Source organism: Protopterus annectens, chromosome 3.part1 (genome assembly GCF_019279795.1).
Source record: "Protopterus annectens isolate FY-2018-M chromosome 3.part1, PAN1.0, whole genome shotgun sequence".
In the NCBI taxonomy this organism is placed as follows: domain Eukaryota; kingdom Metazoa; phylum Chordata; order Ceratodontiformes; family Protopteridae; genus Protopterus; species Protopterus annectens.
This window is the reverse complement of record NC_056732.1, coordinates 1339511789-1339536788: the sequence shown is the minus strand read 5'-3', so window position 1 is coordinate 1339536788 and position 25000 is coordinate 1339511789. Positions and strand designations below refer to the sequence as shown.

At 43.3% G+C, this 25000-nt stretch overlaps 1 protein-coding gene across 1 annotated transcript in view; it reads left to right on the top strand.

Annotated features, from left to right (window-relative positions):
• The window catches only part of MYBL1 (MYB proto-oncogene like 1), a 1413299-nt gene that overhangs the window by 426303 nt on the left and 961996 nt on the right, over positions 1 to 25000 (top strand). Inside the window, exon 7 of the mRNA XM_044067371.1 lies at positions 17258 to 17326. Coding sequence (XP_043923306.1) covers positions 17258 to 17326 — 69 coding nt within the window. The remainder of the gene's footprint in view (positions 1 to 17257; positions 17327 to 25000) is intronic.

The window sequence follows — 25000 nt, the reverse complement described above, 5'->3', positions numbered from 1 at the left end:
ACTCTATAGCCCATCCTGTGTCCATTTTCATCAACAGGTCAATTCAAGAAACCACTGTACCTTGTATTTGGAAATCTTTTTTCACAATCCCCCTCCATAAAGGAGAAAACTCAGCTGACCCATCTAACTACAGACCCATCGCCATCCTATCCCCTCTCTCTAAAATACTCGAAAAATGCAAATGCATTTATTCACAGCTTCTCAACTATCTCCTCCAGCATAACCTTTTCACTCCCACTCAGCATAGCTTCCGGCCTAACCATAGCACAACTACTGCCCTACTATCATTTACTCATGCTATTGCTGAGGCTGGCGACAACAACCAACTCATATCATGTCTCTTCCTCGACCTTTCCAAAGCTTTTGATACAGTCTCTCACCCTTGACTACCAACCAAACTGGCTAATCTCAACCTATCTACTTCCTCTCTAACCTGGTTCTTTGTCTATCTCTCTTGTATACAGCAGTATGTCAAATGGCTGTCATCCTGCTCTCCTTATATTTCAGTACCATCAGGTGTTTCACAAGGTTCCGTCTTGGGTCTCCTCCTGTTTAATATATTCACTAATGAACTACACACATCCTGCCAACAATCCACCTTCATCCAGTATGCAGACGACTCTACTCTTATCTCCACTTCCAGCAATATCTCTGAGCTTCTTACCCTAACCCAAAATACCTTCTTATCCACTGAAAAATGGCTATCCGATACACTACTCATTCTTAACCCAAAAATACCAAGCTATTGCTCTTTCTCCCCCAGTCCCTCTCTCATCAGAAAACTACTTTTACTATTATATCCTCTAATATCACTATCATAAAACCCGAACCTCAAACAAACCTCCTAGGTGTCATCATCGATGATGAACTTAAGTTTAACCTTCACATACTTCAGTGCATCAAAAAAACTCACCAGTAACAAGGATTACCATGTCGCAATAAAAAATTCCGGAGTTCCAATGCCAGACTCTCCCTGGCTCAGGCAATTCTCCTTCCCTCCCTTCTATATGATGCCCCAGTTCTAACTTGTATTCAATCCACAACCTTGCTCAGACTTCAACAAACATACCATAAAATAACTCGATTCATTATGAACTCTCCTTATAACCCACACCACTGCCTTGCTTTAAATGCCCTTCAATAGCTTGAGCTCCCCCAACAACTCCTGCTATCACAATTTGAAATATTACACACCATTCTATACAAACCATCTTCATCCCCTGCTCTGTTCCTCTCTCATATCCCCTACTCTCCATCTCGGTCCCTACGTAGCTCTAACCAGTAACTTATAGATATTTACCATCCATAAAAAATGTTGGTAAACTTCTGTATAAATGCTCTGTTACCCAATCCTTTACCAACCTCCCTGTACACATTCGCTCCATTACCCACCCACAACACTTAAAGAACTTAAACTACATCTTCTCAGCACCAAGACATGCCCCTGCCATGGCCCAACCTAAACTCAATTTCTCTATTGTTTCATACTCCCACCATTAGAAATGCTTACAATACCCTCCCTCTATTTTCATACTTGTATCTACTATGAGGTTACCTGGTTAACACTTGAATACTATGCTGGATATTATTGTTTATCTTTCTTGTTTATGTAGTACTACCCCTATCTTCCCTGCTATGACCTCTTTGTAACTAAACTCCTCAGAAGTCACCTGTACACTATCTAATGCTTTGTTTGTTCTTTCTTCTTTCATCTATTTCCTTCAATCTTTCTTCTTTCTACCCCATATGACTCAGTAACTCTGAACCCTTGTTTTCTCCTACACTTTTGCCAATTATAATGTTTTCCTGTGCCTCTATACTTATTTCTTAAACATAAGTCTTATTTTTTATATATTTTTTCTATCCAAATATTAATCCTCTCGTGTAGTAATTCATATAAATATGCCTTTTAAGTATTGAAATTTTAACTACTGTAGACTTGTTTTTATCTATTGTATTTTTAACTACTGTTTTTATTTAATTTTACTTAACTCGGAGCTTATCTCCCTGGGCCTCTACTGAAAAAGGATATGTATCCAGCTAGACTATCCCAGTCAACAAATGTAAAATAAATAAATAGTATGCGCTTGTTTTTAACCTTTTAACTTTCTGTATTTTAATTTATGGACTCTAACTTTGAACTATCCTGAAGTGTGAACTATCATATTTACTGTAAAGATTTTTGTGTGATTTTTATTTTTTAATATGACATTTTTTTTGTAATCTGGAGCTTTTCTCCTTGGGTCTTCACTGAAAATGGGCTACTGGCCTAGTTGGACCAACCTGGTTAACAATTGTTAAACAAATAAAGATTCAGCAAGTCTGGTTCTAGTCTATGCTATCAGCAATGTTACAGTGCAAAACAAGTTCAGATAATGAAGCAGGCACAGACAGAAAAAAACAGTCAAAAAGGAACCAATTAATGCAGTAAAACAGTTAAATGCAGTAGATCAGCACACTTCAGCCACAAGGGTGCAGAAAAAATGCCTTCTTAATGTAGAGTAGCTGGTTTGGAGCCCAAGTGTGACCAGACCACACAAATTACCTACAACAGCCCTACAAGTAATATATACAATGTAATACAGTGCAATTAACTACCTAAGGCAACAGCAGACAGTACAGTTTTTTTAAACTGCTGAAGTACAGTCACAGTATATAAGAGAAGTGCAAAAAAAAAATATGTAGTGCCCTTTTTTTTGTTTTCCATTTCAGACAGACCAGACAAACGCCTACTGCTATCAGACAAACAATCCCAGTCCTCCCAGTGCAAAAGCACAGTAAAGGAGTGTCTGGAGTGAAATGCTACCACAAACAAACCTAAAGATATGGATACAGCAATGTAATTTAAACAGCTTATAAAAGTGTGATTATTCAATAAAAGTATTTTCTTTGTATAAATAAGACAAGAGCCACTCAATTGTACAGAATTTATAAAGGCACTAAAAACAAGATAAGCTGATTTAATAAGTCCTTCAGCCAATAAAACTACATGAAGAAATTTCAAATGTTTCACCAATCTAAACAGACCAGGCTACCTTCCAGTGCACTAGGTGGAAAATTGACTGACCTCTTGATTTAAAAACAAGTGCTTGCTAGATTGTAAAAATACACTACTTTATCCAACAGCTACATAGATGATGAATTAGATCAATGAGAGGCGAAATGCACTTTTTCAATACAAGCAAAAGGAAAGGCAAGTAAATAATTTGATACATCAACAGCAGTGTAGAAAGGGAGGCGCTTTTTAAACTCAGTTTACAGTAGGGGTGGGCATCTTAAAAATCACCAGGTTTAAAAAGCAGACTGACAAGGGGTGGGGGTGGGGGTGGGAACCACAAGCAGAGAATCCCCAGCAGTGCTTCAGTTTTTGCACGCTTGAAACCTTTTCAGCAATAGACAAAGGGACAGAAATTCACTGTGTATTTAAGTATTACCCAAGAGACAAATAACCATTGAAAAAACATATGAAATGTGCAGCCTAGATAATTTGTCTGTTCCCCATTTAGAATAAAAACCCCACTCCAAGCAGATTTCTTAAAACAGAAAACAAAATGGATGTGGTAAAACAGAAAGCAGCTCTATCTCGGACCAAAAATATAGGTTTAAAAGGTTCTGTCTTGTACGTTCATGGATTCATAGATTACTAGTAGGCTAACTGCCCTTGTAGGCCATTTTAAGCCTAGACAATTATCCCATGTGAGAATCAAATCCTGCACCTTGTGTTTGTAAGGCAAACACTTGAACCACTAGGCCAACCTGCCAAAGATATAACAGCCGGCTAGCTTCCAAAGCTACATGGCTCCCTCCACACACCCAAACTGTCAAGTGACTTGAACTGAGCTATCTAAAAGACAAGCTTGGGTGTGAAGCCTTTCAGAGCTTTACTGCTACCAAAGAGTACACTCCTGAGGCTTCTGAGGATTGATGGTTGGCATGTGCTTTCCTTAGCTGTGCAGATAACTTCCCTTTGGGGAAAAACATTTTTTTTTCTTTTTCTGATGTTTTATTATTTTCCTTTTTAGGAAAGTTGTTTTAAAGTTGGAGTGTTGTGTTTTAACGGACTGTCTTGAGACTGTAATATACTTTTAAATGGAGCATTCACTGTTTCTTTGAGCTTAAAAGTAGTGTCATCTAAGCTAAACAATTTCTTCACATAAAATATAGTTTATTTTAAGGTTGTCGGGCTGCCATAGTGTTTGAAAGTTCTTTTTACTATGTTTTTCCTATCAAAAGTATAACTTTTATGAACTGGTAGTTTTACTGGGAATTTTTGCTTGGTTTTCCACAGGATAGAGGCACCATTTTCAGGTTGACCATGGAACAGATAGCCACTCCCACAGCTGGTCCTTTTTCCAGTCACAAAAAGAAAAAGTTAAACAAACAGCCTTTGTCACCACAGCAGGCCAGCAGTATGCCTCAGCCACAGGTGGGTGACTCTGCTGTGGCCATTTATTGTACCTCATACCACTCATCATTTACCTCAGATCCCTGTGGTGTATCACCTACAGCCACTATGGATCTGGGGTCAGCCACGTCCTTTGCAGCTGTTGGGGTCCGCTCAATGGACAAGGGAGAACCACTCTGGTTGGTTCTGGGAGAGGGAACAGGAAAGGTTTCCCTGTGATGTCAGAATGCTGTGCCCATCCCTGGAGAAGCAGTGGCCACCATTAGTAACATGAAACAGAAAATTGAGCACATATCTATTCCTCCTCAAATTTCTTTGGACAGGAATAGTTTACTAGGACTGGCTCAAGGTTTGATTCAGGCTATTGATTCTTTGTGTAGAGTAGTTTCTGGTAAAAGAAAGATGGATGCCACCTTTCCTTAAGAGATACAAGATTCTGAACCTGAACAAGAAGATGCAGGGTTTTGTGCTTAGATTTCTAATTCAGACTTGGACAGCACCTGTGTTGCTCTTTCTCTGAGACTACTGCTATAACCTCTCACTGTTTTCAGTGAGAGAATGCTGACATTTCTCAGTCCCTCAAAAAATGCTATGAGTTGTTACAGAAGGACTTTCTCGAACCTACATCCATTACTCCTGTCCTATCTGCTTTATAGGATTTGTGTCTTAATGCCTGCAGTTTTCCTGATAGCCAGCTGTCCCTAAAAAAGCAGATAAGATGTATAAAATTCCTCAGTCTTTTAATTTTTTATATACTATTCTCAAACCTGTCCCAGCAGCTATAGCTTTAGTTGACTCCTTTGCTGCTAAGCACTTGTAAGTTCCAATCCTTCTCTTTCTAATAAGGATGGCAAAACATTATTGATAGGCACTGAGGAAAAAGTGTATACTTCTGCAGCTTTGAACTTCAGAATCTTACATTGACAGGCTCGTATGTTAGTTTATTCCGACATGTTAGCAGTGTCTGTACGACTGTGATACTTCTTCCAGGGTTAAGGCCACTGGTATGGTTTTAAGGAGGTTTGCTTGGCTGCATTCTCAGAACCTTCTAGATGTTAAAAATAAGATTTTAAATTCTCCCTTGGATAGAGATTTAGTGTTTGTCTCCTGTGCTGCAGAGGTGATAAAAAATTGTTATGAAGGGGCAAGTTGATCCAAGAAATATTACGATTTTTCAGCCCTTCTTTTCCAGATTGATAAGGGATTTTCTTTCTTCGTATGCAGTTTGGGCAAAACAGAATAAACAGTCTCAGCAGAATTCAGATGAACTGATGTTTAAGAAGTGGCAAGGAGGTTCCAAAAAGAAGTCTTTAACCTCCCAAAACCAAGGACACTCCCAACAAGTCTGAATGACTGTTCAAGAGAACCTTGTGACTTCCTCCTACCCTGGCCCTGTTTCTCTTCCAAAGTCTGAATCTCCATTTTTCTCTTTGGCAACATACTGTTTCAGACAAATGGGTTCTGGGAATCATTAATCAGGGTTACAGATGGAACTGGGTGAAAATTCATCCTTTCCAGAGGACATTCCTTATCCTGCAGATAAGACTGTTTTGTTTCCCCCTGTTTTCATCACATGCTGTCCCAAGCAGTGATAGAACCAGCTCCTCCTTCCCAGGTGGGGAAGAAATTTTATTCCTAGTCCCAAAGAAAGAGAACACTTGGCGACCATTTCTGGATCTTTCTTTCCTAAACCTGCTTGTAATAGTGCCCAAACTCAAAATTATGTCACTTCACAACCTGTTGCTTCTTCCTCTTCCAAATTTCCTGATAACACTAGGTTTAAAAGATGCTTATCACATTCCTATTCATCCAGACTTCAGGAGTTTCTTAAGGTTTTGTGTGTCTGGATCACATTATCAGTTCTCTGCCTTACCCTTTGAACTACCCACTGCAGCAAAAGTGTTCAAAAAGTGTCTAGCTCCAGTTATAGCTCATTGCAGGCTACAGGGTATCCACATTTTTCTGTGTTTAGATGACTTGCTTATCTTTAAAGAGTCTTATGTTAGGAAATTCTCTCTCTCTTGGGTGAGAGATCTCTTGGAATCCAAGCTTGTGCAAGAGAACAGTCAACAGTCTTCTTGACTCACTTGCATAGGATTGTTCAAAGAGCTTTTCTTCCACAGGAAAAAAAAAAAAATTGTTTAGATTTATTTCCATGTTTTTCCACTTAGACTTCAGTCATTGTGAGACAATATCTCAGGATATTGCGTCTCATGGAATAAATGATTCTCAGGATACTCAGGCAAGACTCCATGAGAAAGGTACAATTGTATCTAGACTCTCTTCATCTCAATATCAACACTCTTTATCTTTCCCAGTCCTAGTACTGGGGTTTGTCAGAACAGTGATCACTTGGTGGAGACAACAGATATCTTTAAATCAAGGTCTCTCCTTCTCCCTCCCAGCTACCAAGCAGTCTGTTACCACAGATGCTTCAGACTTTGCTTTGGGAGCAGTTTAGGAGAAATAAAAGTGCCGGAGATGTGGGACACCAAGGACAGAAGCCAACACATAAATATTAGAGATCCTTGCCCTGATTGAAGCACTCAATTCTCTGAACCATCTTTGGTCCCCAGGACTTCTTCAAGTGGTTACAGACAATATCACAGTGATGTGGTACATCAACAAGCAAGGGGGATCCTGGTTGTACCTCCTTTTACAAAGTATCCAGGTTAGCTTGGAATATAGTATATTTAATGCCATTCTGTTGGAATATAGCTTGATAGCTCAGTCTCGCTTTGCAGGCATCCTGTATTCCATCAGAGCAAAATTGTGTGGCAGACAAACTGAGCAGGACCAGGGTAGACCCTCACGAATGGAAACTAAATCTGGGGGTCTTCCAAGATTTGATCCATCTGTGGTGAGTTCCTCAGGTGAGACCTCTTTGCCTACTCTCTGAATAATTAACTGGCAAACTTCTGATGTTAAGTTGTCAATCTCGCCTTCATTCTTGCTGGATGGGTTCGGAGCCGATCCTCGGCTCCGACTCGGCCAATACTAAAGCTCGAGAGCTATTTTTACCGGCTCGAGGCTCCCCTATATCCCACAATGCTAGGCGGTAAATACCCAGATCTCATTTGCCGCTTTAGCTGCGAGGTGCTTGTTTCTACCGGCTCTGCAGGTTAGTGACTTTTTATAGTTGTCAAACTCTAAAATCCCCTTATTTTTTTTTAAGATAGTTTCTTTAATTAGTCTTTTAGTTATCTATTCCTAGTTTCATTTGGGTTCCCCTAACTGTTTTTCCCGTTTATCCCCTATTAATTTCCTTAGGCCTTCGGGCCCTCCCCACTTCTTTCCCTTAGTCATACTTTATTGTGTGAGTGATTAGTGTAGTTTTCCCCTTTCTTTAAAGGTGTGTCTGTGTGTGTGTCTGTGTTTTACAGCCACTTTAGGATGTCTAAAGACTCCAAGGTCTCAGGCTTCAAGAAGTGTGACTCGTGCTGTCAGAAAATGTCTCTGACAGACGGTCACACTTCTTGTGTATATTGCCTGGGACCTTTGCACCTGCAGGACTCTTGCTCGGTCTGCCACGCTTTCAGTCCAAGAGTCCTGCAGGAACGTAAAAATAAACTGATACTTCGAGGCCTATTAAAGCCTGAAGGCTCCCTGACCCAGACCGCGTCAGGAAAACCTTCTAAGCCTTCCAAGGCATCGGCTCCAGCTTCGGAGCCATCCGCTGGTGGCTCTAAGGCTGCTTCGACATCGACTCTGCCTGGAGCCGATGTTTCGAAGATTCAAACTGTTTCCTCGGCTCTGGCTGGAGCCGAGAAGTCCGAGACTCAGATGGCTCCGATAGTTTTGTCGGAGCCATCTACTAGGAAGAGGTCGAGATCCCCATCCATTGGCTCTATCCACTCGGCCCCGGGATTTCCACTTTTATCAGAGAGGAGCCATAGGTCCCACTCCTCTCGGTCCTCCAGACTGTCCTACTACAACTTAGAGAGGGTGGTGAGCAGACTTCTCAAGTCCCAGGCACTGGCCCAAATGCTGCATAGCCCTACTCAACAGTCAGTGGCTATACCCGTCCCTTCCTCAGTTCCTCCTCCGATTCCCATGAGTTCAGAGCCGGAGCTTCTGGGAGCCGTGACTGTCGGTGTGTCGGAGCCGATACTTCCACTTTCGGCTCCGATCTCCTCCTTGGAGGGATCTGGGCGCCGGGCTTCCCTCGTCGGCTCTGAGGGGGCGAGTGGCATTGGACCCTTGTCCGAGCCCGTTCTCCCTCTCGGAGCTTCGGCACTGGTGAGCTCGGCCCCATCGGCCTTGGAGCCATCCCTTTCGTTGCCGGGAGGAGTCCTCGTCTCTCTGGAGCGGGGATCTTCGGCCTCGCCTGATCTGGGCGCCTTCGAGGTCATGCGAAGCGTGCTAGACCCGGTGTCTGCTCCACAGTCGGCTCCCTCGGCTCCTCCCAATACAGTGCCTGCGATGGTCTCTACCCACCCTCTCGTCCCAGACAGTAGAGAGCCAACGTCTCAAGTTTCCCCACTGGGAATATCCTCCTCTTCCGAGGCTTCTCCTGATCCTTCAGGGGAACCCCCTCGGAAGAAACAATGCAAGAGGAAGCATATTGACTCCCCCGAGTCTATCACCTCGGATACCGACTTGGATGAGTCGGAAGGGTCCCCACGGTCCTCCTCTGAGGATGTCTCCTTTTCAGACATCCTTGAGATCCTTAGACAGAGTGGGAACTGGTCCACCCTTAACCCTTCAGAGGACGAGTCGGTCTACCTTGAGGCTTTTGGCTCTCGCCCTTCCACCTCCTGGGTATCTCCTCCCTTTGACCCCCTCATGGAAGTGGTGGCAAGGAAGGCATGGACAGCCCCTGATACGGTGGAACCTACCCCACGAAGGCGGTCCAAGTTTATTACAGCTCCCAAGGACAAAGAATTCTTATCCAAGGGCGTCTCTGTTGATGCTATGGTGGTGGCCGCAGCCACTAAGAAGGAATTAGCCGATCCTTCGGTACCTGTCCATCCACCTAATAAGGAATCTAGGACTATGGGATAGGTACGGTAAGTGGATGTTCTCTTCAGCGACCTTTGCTATGCATTCGCTGAACTACTTGTGTCACTTCACCCATCTTCAGAGAGATATACTCAAGGAAATGGGTGATGCTTTGCAGGATCCAACAACTGAGGGGTTTCGAGACAAAATGAACTCCCAGTTGGCAACTCTGAATTCAAACGTCAACTCCTCCATGCGGCTAATTTCCTATGCGGCCGATGGGGCGAGTAGGGCCGCTGGCAAAGGTGTAGCTTTGCGACGTCATGCCTGGATACGGCTTTGTAACTTTGCGGACCTTTTCAAGGCGTCCTTCACCAATTCCCCTTTTGATGGTTCAGCGTTGTTTGGACCTCAGGTGAAGGACACGTTGACTAGGTGCGAACAGGATGGCAAGACTCTCTCTGCCGTGGGAGTCCGTTTTTCTACCCCTTCTAGACCGTATCCCAAGGGTCAGAAAGGGGGGGGGGATGTGGTTCCGCAATGCACGGAGTCAGTTCCCCTCTAGAGGCAGAGGGGGGAACAACAATAGACACCGCCCTAGGGGCAGAGGGGGTCCGCAAAATCAAGGTAGCAGAGAGACTCTCTCTGACAAACCTTTTCAGCATCCCTGAGGAGCTGCCCGACTGTCCACCTTCGGAGGCAGTCGGGGGAAGATTATCACTGCATCCAGAAGCCTGGCTTTCTCTCACTCAAGACAAATGGGTACAGTCGATTATATCCGAGGGTTACAAAATTCCCTTTGTCCACATCCCATCTCAACCAAAAGGGCCCCTTCCAGACGTTCCACCCGGTCTAAGGGAACAAGCAGTGCTAGAAATATCAAAGCTGCTGTCAAAAAGAGCTATCCAGCCAGTCCCGCAGACCAGCAAGGATCCGGAATCTACTCCAAATTCTTTTGGTTCCAAAAAAGACAGGGGACTGGAGACTGATATTGGATCTCAGCAGACTAAACAAGTCTGTAAACAAAACAAAATTCCAGATGGTCACGCTTCAGTCCATTCTACCCTTCTTGGGTCAGGACAATTGGATGTGCTCAATAGACCTTCAGGATGCGTACTATCATATCAAGATGCACAGACGCTCCAGAAGGTTCCTCCGCTTCCAGCTGGGAGCCAGTCACTATCAGTTCAGAGCCCTGCCCTTTGGTCTCACTACAGCCACCCCGAGTGTTCACCAAATGCATGGCAGTGGTCATGGCTCATCTGAGACGACAAGGATTCCAGGTGTTTCCATATTTAGAAGACTGGCTCCTTACCGCTACCACCAGGCGTCAACTTCTCATATCCAGAGACTACACCATTCATACTTGTCAAGCTCTAGGCATTTCAATAAATTTCGAAAAATCTGCCTTGTTGCCTTGTCAGTCTATTACCTTTATAGGCGCCACCTTAGACACAATTCATCTTTCCGCGAAGCTAACAGAGCAAAGAGTATCAGATATCCGCAAATATGTTCACATTCTTCTTCAGTGCGACAGGATTAAAGCCAGGTTTGTCTTGAAGGTTTTAGGTCTCATGGCAGCTGCCATTACACTTCTTCCCCTAGCCCGCTTTCACATGCGGATCCTCCTGTGGATGCTGTTTTCTCAGTGGTCCTTCCAACAGCTCCCAATGTCTCACAGTATTCTGCTAACCCAATCATGCAAGAAGCATCTATCTTGGTGGATGACCTCCCCTCAAGTTCTTCAGGGCAGATCCTTCGTCCCCCCCCGGTTGCCACGGTGACAACGGACGCCTCCCTGATCGAGTGGGGGGGGGGGGCATTGTCAGGGCAGGACGGTTCAGGGCACATGGCAACCTTTCGAGAGCCATTTGTACATAAATGTCCTGGAGATAAGAGCAGTATTTTTAGCGTTGCAAGCCCTTCAGCACTCTCTTCCCCCCGGGACTATTGCATTTCAGACAGACAATATGTCTGTAGTATGGTACATCAGCAAACAGGGCGGAACCAAGTCTTATCCCTTATGTCGAGAGGCACTCCAACTTTGGCAGTGGCCGATCTCATCTCAGCGGTTTCTGATAGCAACGCACATCCCCGGGAAGTCCAACGTGATAGCGGACAAGTTGAGCAGGGCCTTAATCATGCCACACGAGTGGTCTCTCAAACAGTCAGTGCTGGAAGAAATTTTTCAGAGATGGGGCCGACCTTGCTGCGATCTTTTTGCTACTCTCCAAAACAGCAAGTGTCACGATTTCTTCACCCTCTTTCCCCTACCAGGTCAACCCACCAAGGACGCTCTAGTCCACGATTGGCCCCGGGGACTTCTGTATGCTTTTCCCCCCTTTTCCACTCATCTCTCAAGTAATTCAGAAAGCTACCGCATTGAGAGTCAACATGATCCTCATTGCCCCTTACTGGCCTCGTCAGATATGGTTTCCGTTCCTTCACCAGTGTCTGTTGGAGCAGCCTTGGCATCTGGATCCAGTGCCAGATCTTTTGACCCATCAATCGGGTCAGCTGCACCACTCCCTCCTATCTCTCAACCTCACAGCTTGGTTGCTCCGCTTCCTACCCTAGCCAGGCTTCCTTTAATTTCCCATTCGGTCCGTAACATCCTTATAGCCTCCCACAAGTCTTCTACAAGAAGGATTTACAATAGCAAGTGAAAATGTTTTCTCTTCTGGGCAGTAACTAATAACATAGACCCTTTCACTGCACTTATCCAGTCTATACTAGACTTCCTGGCAGAACTTTTTCACTCAGGTTCTCCTTTGTCTACTATTAGAGTACAATTGGCGGCTATATCTAATTTCCATGTAGGCTTTTCAGACTCCAGCATCATGTCCCATAAACTTTGCAAAGCCTTTCTAAAATGTATCTTTTTGCTCAAGCCCCCAATTAGAGATCCCCCACCTCAGTGGGACTTAAATTTGGTTCTAGCCTCCTTGATTCTTCCCCCCTTCAAACCGGCCACTTCCTGCTCTCTGAAATTGCTTTCATGGAAAACCCTTTTTCCTAGTAGCCATAACATCAGCTAGACAGGTATCTGAACTTCATGCTCTTTGCAGTCGTCCTCCATACTTAGTTTTCCACAAAGACAGGGTGTTCCTTCGGACCAACCCTTCCTTTTTACCCAAGGTTTCTTCTGAGGCGAATCTGAACCAGACAATTGATCTTCCAGTTTTCTTCCCTAATTATTCCAACAAGGCAGAACAAAAGTTACATTTCCTAGATGTTCATCTCCAGCTTCGTTATTATTTGGATAGGACTAAACAGTTTAGGAAGTCTAACCAGCTATTCCTATCTTATGCGGAAGGGAAGATGGGCCTTCCAGTTTCCAAAGTGTCCCTTTCAAGATGGCTGGCATCTGCAATTTCCTTTATTTATAAACTGAAACACCAAAAGCTACCATCACGACCTAGAGCTCATTCAACCAGGGCGTTAGCTACGTCAGTAGCATTTCAAGACAGACTGCCCATAGATTCCATCTGTCAAGCAGCTACATGGGCTTCTCCTCATATCTTTATCTCACATTATAAATTGGATATGGCCTCCAGAAACCGGGCTAACTTTGGTTCCACCGTACACAAGAGTCTGTTCCGATGAGCCACCCAGGATAAGGGTGCTAGGGACGCGGTCCCATCCAGCAAGAATGAAGGCGAGATTGACAACTTAACATTGAGAAGTTATGTACCTACCATAACGTTCCATGTTAGTTGTCTTCTTATCGCCTTCTTTCTTGCGTCCCACCCTCCATCCCCCTAGCCTGGACAGACCGAGGGGATCTTTGGGATCTTTTATCTTCCACAGTGTCAACCACCTCTATTGCCCCTGATTGATAGTTCTACAGGTAGTTTCTATAGAGGTGGATTTCATTTTTCTCTGTCTCTAGGAGACCAGCACTGCTATACTTTTAGCTATCAAACGAGATCTGGGTATTTACCGCCTAGCATTGTGGAATATAGGGGAGCCTCGAGCCGGTAAAATAGCTCTCGAGCTTTAGTATTGGTCGAGTCGGAGCCGAGGATCGGCTCCGAACCCATCCAGCAAGAAAGAAGGCGAGAAGAAGACAACTAACATGGAACGTTATGGTAGGTACATAACTTCTCATTCTAGCACTCTATGCAAGAAGGCCTGGAAGACAGATGCCTTTCCTTTTCTTTGGACAGGAATGTTCTTGTATGCCTTTCCATCCTTCCCACTAGAAGGAATCCTCCAGGATCATTGTGGTGACTGTCTTCTTTTGGAAGTGGCCAGGGGCAATAACCACAAGCTTCCTCACAGAAGGGATCTACTTACACAAGATCAGGGGTGTTTGATACATGCCACCATTAATCATTTTCAGTTGACTGCTTGGATGTTATGGTCTTAATTCCTTTTAGGCACTTGTTTTCTGAGGACGTGCAGCAGGTACTAATGGAAGCAAGAAAGCCTGCTACTAGAAAATCACATATTAGCAAATGGAAACGGTTTTCTAGTTTTACAGTATTTGTGTGAGTTACTATCCTATTGGCTTTCTTATTTCTCTAAGGTTCATTTATCTGCCATTTCAGCATGTCTGCCCACAGATCCTCCTCTTTCAATGCAGTCTCATGTCAAAATGTTCTTGAAAGGGGTCTTGCATAACAGGCCTCCAAGTAAACTGGTGGCCCTTCCTTGTAACTTAATTTTGTGTTAGAGAAGCTAACACTTGCTTATTTGAATCAGCTAATTTGGCTGACTTGAGGTTTTTAATATGGAAAACATATTGATTGCTCTTACCTCTGCAAGAAGTGTATTTGAGTTGCAAGCTCTAATGGTGAGTCAACCCTGCCTCATTTTTCACAAGAACAGGATTTCTTTGAGAACGAATCCTTCTTTTATGCCTAAAGTGGTGTCTAGTTTACTTTAAGTCAAACTATCCATCTCCCTGTTTTCTTTTCTGAACTTAAAAATTAGAGAGAAAGGACACTCCATGCCTAGGATGTCCACAGACAATTCAGCAGCTATCTTGACAAAATTAAATCTTTCAGATCATCGGCTCAGTTGTTCATTTCTTGTGAAAATAAGAAGGGACAACCGGTATCAAAACAGACTTTTTCCAAATGTTTGTCTAATTCTTTTACCTTTTGTTATACTCACCATGAAAAATCTATTCCTGGCAGGGTCAATGCCCACTCTACAAGGACCTTGGCTTTTTCGATGGCTTTTTGGAAAGGGTTGGATTCTAGAAGTATTCTAGAAGCTGCTGCTTAGTTCTGTACCTTTTACTAGTACTACCTTTCAATTCCTTCCTTCCGTGGAGTCCAGAGGTCTCAGAGCATTTTTTGCATAGCACCTACCCATATAGCTAAGGTGATCAATATGAAGACCATGGTGAAGTAGTAAGTGTAGTAAGCTGCTGAACTCTCAGCAACAGTATACGTTGAATGCTGCTGCTAGCTAGCTCCCTCCCTCTACCCCCTTGTTTTTTGGTGTGTTTTTTATGCCAGGGTGTGGACTTTTATTTTTATTTATTTTTTATTCTTAGCCTTGTCCTTTCAGGCTCAGCCACACTCTCTTTACTGGCAGGAAATCTCTGAAGGGGCTTCACACCCAAACCTGTCTTTTGGTCGGCTCAGTTTGAGCTACTTGAAAGTTTGGGAACGCAGAAGGTGCTCTGAAGCTTTGGAAGCTGGCCAGCCATTATATCCTTGGCAGGCTGTATACTCCACATAGCTAAGGCTACTACACCAGTGATCATCTGAACAGCTACTGCTGTGGTAAGTTCAACTTAAACAACTGGACTTTCTCCCACTACCTTCTTGTGTGGAATGGCCTTTTCATTGCCTTTGTGGATGGATCCTTCTGTCTGGCAGGTATATAATTTCACATTTGTTGTTTATTTCTGGCTTTGCGTCTGTCTGATTTAGTTTCATTGGTTTGAAATAAGTAGAAGAGCCAGACAAAACTTCTTAGTGTTACAGATGTTGCCCACAGAAGCTAGAGATTATAGGAATTTTGCGCAGAGCTGAGGTTCTCAGAACAGGAAATTCCATCAGTGACTTATGACGGAGGACTTCATTGCATACCACCTGATATAGTGAGCATGTGCGAAAAGCTGCTTTTGGCTGGTGAGTAAGTCTTTAGTGAGGTTTTCAGTCATTTAGATTATTTGCCTTGTGTACGTGAAAGCAAAGCTGTGGTAATGGAGGCAGCTGTGTACTTTATAACCACTTCTGGGTTTATTCATCCTCCTGTTTCCTCTATACCATCTTAATTTGTAAAGGAGCTCTTTGCATCATTACCTTTTGTTGTGAGAAAAGGTGCCACATCTGACTGGTCTTTACTTGGAATTCTGTAACTAGTGCTTGTAAATATGCATGTTAGCTTTATGGATGCCTACTTCTTTAGGATTATTTTTAAAGAATTCACTGAATCAATAAAGGCAGAAGCAAAAAAGTGAAATAACTGAACAGGTATGATGCTGAAATTATGTACAGAAGGGCTGAAATGTTAACGTTTTTGTTCCTCTGGAAATTGAATATATAACTAGTAGAATTTCTGCAAAAGCACACAAGAAGGTACGAGTAGTATGTGTGTGCCTAGTTTGGCATTTTGCTGCTGCAGGCTTTTTTGTTTTCTCATGTTAGGTTTGTGGGTTCTAACATGGTGAGATCCATTCCTGAGTAAAAATGTTTACAAAGAAGATGTTTACTTTGGACAGCAAAGTGGTGCCTGTTTGACTCAGCCTTTTCTAGAAACTTGTACATCTAACAGTAACTTTGCATGCCATCAGTCCATCTCTCTGCCAGATAGCCTGTATCTGTTTATTAAAGACTTAGCACCTGCATATTCATGACCATCAAGCTTGTCTGTTATTTTACATATTCCTCCTAAGAAATAAGAGGAAACAATAGGTGGGTGGTCAATGCTTAAGGCAGTCAAACTATATTTTATTTTTCCCTTATATCTCGTCTGCTTGTTCCCTGTCTGCTCAGTAGCTGCAGATATATAGTGTCTTTTCATAAGAGTGACATACCCATAGTTTGTTCATTTATTCCCAACTCAATGAGAAATTTGTTATGACCCCAAGTAATGATGTGTCATGGTGCATGGACCCTCTTAAAAGTTAAAGTGCTATGCTTCCTCAGAAAAAGTGACCGCATCCTCTAGCACACAAGCTGCTATTCAAACCTGGCTCAGCAGCAGTGTGGGTAGACTCCATTCTTCTACAACACTAACTTGTTGCAGATTTATACATTTCAAATTGCATTGTTTTTATCAAAAAGTATGGCCTGCATACCTGGTGCCTGTTACAGTAGTTTTCCTTATTTAAGAATATTATGAATTGTTTTCATTTAGTTTGTATTAGTAATGCAATGATCTCATCTGCATACACACAATATTTTATTGCTTTGGTGCATTGCTTTTAGTATGAGCAGTAGTCTGCTGCATGTCTCCTTTTAGCTGACCAGCTTCTTTTTGTCCATCTTCAGTTTATTTTTTCTTCTAAATATTTTTCTTGAATTTCTGCTTTATTTAAATATGTGTGTGTTGTCATGTCAGTGTACAAAAAAGTGACTGTTGCACATTACACATATCAAATTCTAAGAACAGCACAAACTGCCATTTTCCAAAAATTGCTTATTTTGTCAGAGCTGTGGTGCATTCTGTCTTAAATACAATGTTGGCTACCTTAGAGGGGCGTATCATCTTTGTTTACACGAGAATACATATGCTGCATTTATTCCTTGTTTTTTTGTGGATTTTCAAAATGTGGAAGTTGTTCAAACAGTCACATGTCAATGTGGTGTTGCTAAACAGTTCAGTCCATGCCTCAGAAGATCTATAATTTATCACCAGCTCAAATTTCAATTAAGCTTAAAGTGTCAGTGATGATATCTAGATGTGGCTAATGTAGGCAAATGTGTTTGCTGCATTCCCTTTTAGGTTCCTGGGTTCCCTTATGTGGAAGAAGGTTACTCGGACAACACTCAGATGACTCCCTGTTTTATTCAGGTACATGTTAAGTAAAAAAAATAAATTGTAATTGGTAATTGCATTGAATGCCTGTTTCTTTACCCCTGATGGCTTTATTCTCATATTTGTCTTAGAATATGTAGCAAATAGCATAATCATTTTAGGAGTAATGCTGCAAATTTTACTTGACTACATTTTTTATACATGTTGCTTATTAACATAAAAAGAATCAAGTTATGTTGTACTTGTATTTTTGGCATATATGATATTCTTTTGATGCACTGGTAAGGTGTTCAATTTATGAAATTCAAGAAATTACTTATATAACAGCTGCTTCAGCCACCATATTCATTCTCTGCTAAAATGGTGCAGGGTTTTTATTTTACAGTGATAGCAGCAGTAAAATCAAAAGCAGTAAAAAGGAGGATACAGTGCTAAGCAAAATAATAAAAACAAAGTGATAAAATGACATATTAACATGTGCCGTGGTGCAGAGAGATAAAGCCCTGATTATGCCTCAAGATGACTTGAGTTCAATTAGCAGCTTAGGTTTCTGAGGCAGGGAAAGATGAGCATGCCTTTCCAAGAGGGGTGGGTTTTATGCACTTGGGTGCAGCTTCCAGTCAATCCCTGATGGAGGCTTGGGATTTGTAAAGGGGGTTTTTCCTCAGGGAACAGGCAGTGGCATTGGCTGAGTCATCACTGAGGTGGGATGACAAGCCTGTATATAGGTTCATAGGTTGTATCGGCCCTAGGGGCCTATACAAGCCTAGCCATAACAATTCCCTGGATATTTCTTCCCACAATATTTACTTCTCTGGACCCCTGTCTAGCAGGGCAACTGACATGATCCCCAGGGTGAATTTCCTATCTCCCATCCAATCATCAAGGTTCCTTTTGAAGAGGGCCAAGGAGGCTCTCTGCTTGACATGTATGGACAGTCTGTTCCAGAGTATGGGGAGTCTATGGGTCAGGAACCTATCCCTCCAGCATGTTTTGTTCATTGTGATGACAAGGTTTAGATCCCTGGAGCGTGTGGCTCTGAGGGATTGGGATTTCTTTAAGTGGAGCATGTCCAACAGCACAGAGTTTGACATGGCCTTGTATGTTAAGCAGAGATCGCCTCTGAGTAGACGATATGCCACAGAGTATAGCTGGAGTTTTTTAGACGGTCAGCATATGGCATCTGCTTTAAGCCTGTGATTCTTTTAGTGAGGTATTTCTGTGGCCTTTCCAGCTGTTGCAGATGTCTTGTGAGGTACATACCAAATGGGGCATTATACTCTATAATGGGTCTAATGAGGGATGAGTACAGTGGGGCAATGACCTCCTTTTTTCTGGATGAAAAGCCCTTAGTGATGAGGTGTGCCACATAGAAGGATTTCCTGACTGTTGTGGCGATGTGGTTATCGAAAGTGAGACCACTGTCCACTTGTGTCCCTAAGTCTCTCATCACACTTTCGATGTTCAGTGTACTGCCACCTATATGGTAATTGATGGGTACATGTTTTTTTCCAAAGTGAATAACTATACATTTCTAGGCATTAAGCTTGAGCCCATGGCTCTGGCACCAGGCATCTGTTTCTGTAAGGCCCTTTTATAGAATATCCACATAATTTGGGGATTCAGTAATGGCTCCCAGTTTGCAGTCATCTGCAAACTTTGTTAGCCAGAGTCCCTTAGTGTTGGCCTGTACTTCAGAGAAGTAGATGCCAAACAAGAGTGGTCCCAGGACTGAACCCTGAGGTACTCCACTTGTCACTTATCTGGAGCTGGATTTGGAGTCGGCTACTTTTACAGTCTGGGTTCTGTCAGTAAGCCAGTTGGCAACCCATTGAGTGACGTAGGGATTAATGCCCAGCTTAGTAAGTTTATCTAGGATTCCAGAGTGGGGGATGGTTTCGAAGGCCTTGGCGCGGTCCAGATAGGCTGTGTGGACTGCCTTACCTTTGTCCACAGCTCTGGAGACTGATTTGAAGAAGTCAGTCAGATTCAGGAGACAAGATCGGCCATTCACGAACCCAAACTGGGTGGGGTCCAATGTTTGAAGGTTGCCAATGTCTTTGTTAATAAGTTCCATGATAATGCGTTCCATGCCCTTGCAGATCAGGCTTGTCAGACTGATGGGATGGTAGTTCCCGGGATCCAAGGTGGATCCCCCCTTGTGGAGTGGGATAACTGTAGCTGTGCGCCACTCAGTGGGCACGAAGCCTGAGGTGAGGCTATGCTTAAACATGACACTTAGGTGAGGTGCCAGTTCATTTTGTAGGTCAAGTAGTACACAGCCTGGGATGTCATCTGGTCCCATGGATGCTGTATTCTTAGCTTTGGAGAGTGCAGTTTCTACCTGTGTGGCTGTGATTACCGAAATTTGGCAATCTTTTGGTATTGAGATGGGCCGTTTAGGGGGTGAGAGGGTGGGGCACTAAATTGATCTGCCAGGATATTGGCAATATCCTTGGGATCAGTATATTTAATGCCATTCTGTTGTAGCTCAGAGCAGATCTGAGCATTGCCATTTAGATTCTTGACTTAACTATAGAATGCCTTGTGGTTGTCTTTGGAATCTTTGGCAATTTTATTTTCGTAACTATCTTTTGGGGATTTTGAGGGATCTCAGCTTCTTACTGAGGCTGATGAGGGAGTTTTTTGCATCCTGGAATTTTCCTCTTTCCTGCAACAGTTTCTTCCTTTTGTTGTATAGTTTGTTTATAGCAGGGGACCACCAGATTGGCTTCCTTTTTTTGAGAAGAGCATCTTGGTTCTATTTGGGATGGCTCGATTCATGCACAAGTGGATGTGTTCGTACAGTGCCTTAGCGTAGGATTCTGCAGTCGAACTTTCAGATCTTGTCTGCATGGGTGTCATGAAGTTTGTCACTTCTGACTTCAGTAGCATGAAGTTGGCTTTGGAGACGTTTTTTAAGGAGGTTTTCTTACTGGGGGATGGGGGTGGGATGTGGATGCCAAGGGTGATTTGCTTATGGTCAGACCTGAACAATGAGGGGGTGACCACTGGTGTGGAGCATCTATCTCCCATGTTGCTAATGACCAGGTGTAGGATATTGGAGCCCCTGGTGGTACAATGGATTAGTTGATCCAGGGCGTTGGAATTTATGAATTCCAAGAACCGTTGGGAAAAGGAGTTGGTACCAGAGTAGTTTTCCCAGTTAATGGCAGGGTAGTTGAAATCACCCACTATCAGGGTGTTTGGTTGAATCTTAATATTTTCCGGTATGTTTAGAAAGGAGTAGTGAGAATCTTGGGGCATGGTGGGGGATCTGTAGCAAGCTACAATTTGGATTGCAGTCTTACCTAGTGTTAGTTGCACCTGGAGAATTTCAGATGCATTGTGTTGGGCAACTAGCCTGGAGGTGTGAATATCCTTGGTGAATATGGACACTCCTCCACCTTTAGTGTTTTGATCTTGGTTTTGTGGCCTAAAAGTGTGGTAAGAGTTGTAGCCTGGTATTGCAGGGGTGCTCTCTAGAACCTTGAACCAGGTCTCAGTTACTGCACAAATATCGATGTTCTCCATTTTTAGGAGTGTCTCGAGAGAGTGCATTTTGAGGTTTAGACTTCTAACATTGAGTAGCATTACTTTCATATTTTGCATATTTGTATCTGTTACGGTGGTGGTTTTATCCTTTGAACCTTGCCTAAAAAAGGCACTATAGGGGGTGGCAAAAGCTTTAGCCAGTAACCTGAATCCCAGGGGTGGCAGGTGCAGACCATCTCTGGCAAAGCATCATGTTTGTCCTTCATGTCTTCCCAGGCAGACAGATACTGGATCTCCTTTGAATGACACCAGAAGCTTAGCCAATTGTGGAAGTCAATCATTTTGTTCTTATACTGTGGTATCATTCTGGGCGAAGGCAGGATGCTACTCAGGGCCAGGGTCATACCTGCCTGGGCCACATGATCCAAGAGCTATTCCATGTCTCTCTTCATGTAGTCCAGGGAGGTACGTCTCAAGTCATTCACTCCAGCATGGATAATGACAGTCATATTTTTACTTGTTGTGGAGTGACTTGACTGCATGCGTTATGTGCCAGATCCTGGCACCCGACAGGCAGCTGACTGTAATTTTCTCCTTGTTCAGCCTGGTGAGTGGGACATCATCATGCCTGAATATAGAGTCACCTATGACTAAAATGTTGGGTACATTGTCTTGCCTTAGGGGCTGTTGTTGGGTGGCACACTGGTGTTGTGAGCTATGTGTCACTTTGGTTGTGACTGGTGTTTGTTTGCGTTTCAGCTTCGGAGGTCCTTGTTGCTTGGGCAGGTTAATGTTAAGGGCCTCCGCATATGTGGGTTTAGTGTTGCTATGTGTGGGTGTTGAGGGTTTTGAACGGCTATGAGTTGCTTGAGGTGTAGTGCAGGTGTTAACCTTCTCCTCTTGACTGTCTAGCACAATCTTGGCTGGAGAGAGCTTTGCTTCCAGTTTAGCTATGTAAGTGCATCTCTCGCAGGTTGTAGTGTTGGGTGGTAGGAGAAGAGGATTGTCTGTGTACATGAGGCAGTTGCTGCATTGCCCGAGTATGCCCAGATTCACAAGGTGGACAGGAGAAATCACCGGAAGCTGACCTTTGGACATGCCTGTTTAGGTGCTTTTTTTGTAAAGTATAAGAACTGCTTTCCCTTACCTTTGCAAGGTACTTTGCAATTATAGGCTGTTTAGTGCCTACGATTAATTTCTCCTTATTGACAAGGAGAGTTGAGTGTTTGTATCTGTTTCAGGCTTCCAAGTGCTTTCCAGCAGGTTCTAGAGCAAGCGCTAGTTGCAGAGGTTCAGATTTTAGTGCTACTACTAAGAAACCAGCTAGTTCTTAGGGAAAATTTGAAGAGCAGACTTTCTGGCACCTGGAATAGTTTAACTGTAGCCTCGCAGTGCTGCACGATGCAAAAAATGTGCAAACACACGCATTTTTAAGTCAGAAAGTTGAAAGGGATAGAAATCCGCCCAAAAAGGCTAATAAAATTACAATTTCAGAGCTGGAAACCACTCCTCTAGTGTTAGATGGGCAGTACAATGCTCACCACTCCCACTGGTAAGCAGTAGGATTTCCCTCTACCACAGCAAGGTCTGGATAGCTCTGAACACAGAAAATAAAGTCCTGAGACAAGCAAAGCCTGGGATATGGACTGGCTAGGAAAGGTGGGAAACAGGGCAAACAATGCAATAATACAGTAAATAAACACAGAAAAGGCTAACACACTGGAGTGTGTAGTCCTAAACAGCAAATGCAATTAAAACTCTACAAAATTAGCAATTTAAAACTTTTTAAATGAAGCAAGGTAAGTGCACAACTGAAAAACGATTTAAGAGGCAGTAATACAGCAGAATAAGTAGCTAGTCTTCATACACAGAGACGTCTATATATATATATATATATATATATATATATATATGTATCCAGAAAAGCAGATAAAACACACAAACAGTTCAAATGCAGTGCAACCTAGAGCACTTGAGTTGGAGCAATATTAAGACAATTACAGTTATAATAAATGCAAATCCCTCCCAGGACATTGAGTGCACGTTGGGGAGGGATACTAAGGCATCAATAAAGTCACTCCAATATAACAATATGGTGCATATACCTAGTCAGCAGTGAGAGGTCTTGGTGGCAGCTGATGGTCAGCCTAGAGGAGGCAAATATGTGTATGTGTATATATATATATATATATATATATATATATATATATATATATATATTATTTGTGTGTGTGTGTTTGTAACCCCCTGCTATAAAGCCCGCTTTAGCATGCTTTTGCTCGAAGTTGCGTATAGTGCAGCATCGGGCAGCGCCGGTTAATCAAGTGTAAACTATTCCTGGCTCCGCAAGGTCTGCTCTTCAGTTTTCCCTTAGAACTGCTCTAACTCTCAATCTAAACATTCTTTTCTTTATCTAAAAAGCCCAGCACTTGCTCCTAAAAGCATTTTACATAAGTAAAGCACTTTTTAACAAAAAAGAAAGCACTACATCCACCTAAAATCCCCTTGAGTACCCATACTCCTATAGGTCCTTCCTGACTCAGTTACACAGCAATCCTTTACACTATTCTAGCATGTCGAAGGGTCAGTTGCTGGCGTCCCCTCCAGTTCACCTGGTGAGTCTGGGAATCTTGAGGCAATGTTACAACTGCCTCATGTACACAGACAATCCTCTCCTCCTCCCAACAAATACAAATATATGTGAGAGATGCAACTATATAGCCAAACTGGAGGCTGAGCTCTCAGGAGGTGAAGGTAACCACACACACCACAAACCCAGTCTCACATAGACCTACCACAACTGCAAACCAAACACATAAACACACAAAAACATACTCGGAGGCTCTAAATAAAAATCTGCCAAAACAACAGAGGCCTCCAAAGCAGACATCCGAGCAACCACTACCTCAAAATATAACACATGCAACACATAATTCACAAAGTCAATGTGCCAAACAGTCACAGCCCTTAAGGCCAAACAACATGCCTGATACACTTGTAATAGGTAACTCTATAGTCAGACACACTGACGTCCCGCTCACCAGGTTGAACAAGGAGAGGGTTACAGTAAGCTACCTGTCGGGCGCTAGAATCCGCCACATAACACAAGCACTTGGGTCACTCCAAAGCAAGTACAAATATGACTCAGTCATTGTCCACGCTGGTATGAACGACCTGAGACGTACCTCCCTGGACTACATGGGAAGAGACATAGAGGAGCTCTCTGATTATGTAGCCCGGGCCGGTATGACCCTGACCTTGAGCAGCATCTTACCCTCACCAAGAATGATGCCACAGTACATAGACAAAATGATCAGTTTTAACAATTAGCTTAATTACTGGTGTCATTCTAGGGGGATCCAATGTCTGTCTGCTGGGATGACATGCTCGACAAGCCACGCTGCTTCGCAAGGGACGGCTTGCACCTGTCTTGGGCCTCCGGATATTGGCTAAGGCTCTTGCCACCCCCATAGTGCCTTTTTTAGGCAAGGCTCAAAAGGCAAACCCACCTCCCTAGATAACACAAGTGGAAAAAAACTAAGGGTAATGCTGCTCAACGCCAGAAGTCTAAACCTCAAGATGCACGCTCTCGAAGCCCTCCTCAGTATGGAGAACTTCGATGTCTGTGCAGTGACAGAAACCTGGTTCAAGGCTCCCGAGAGCACACCAGCACTACCAGGTTATACATCATATCATGCTTTTCGGCCCCAAAACTTGGACCGAACCACAAAAGGAGGGGGAGTATCCATATTCATCAAAGATACCCACACCTCCAGGTTAGTGGCAATGCGCGAAGCATCGAAGACCATCCATGTGCAACTAACCATAGGCAAAACTGCTCTACAGTTTGTAGCATGCTACAGACCACCCTCTCAAACTCAGGAACCCCACTCAGCCTTCCTAAAGACACTGGAGAATATGAATGTCTCTCCAAATGTCATCATATTGGGAGACTTCAACTACCCAAACATAGACTGGGAGCATTACTCAAGCCCCAACACCCTAGCCCAAAGGTTCCTAGAATTCATAAACTCAAATGCTATGGAACAACTAGTCACCACTCCCACAAGAGGGGATAACATATTAGACCTGATCATCACAAACATGGGGACACAATGCTCCACACCGGAAGTATACCCCTCATTGGTGAGATCAGACCATAAATTAATCTCTGTGGAAATCCACATCCCACCCCCACCCCCAGCACAGAAGACC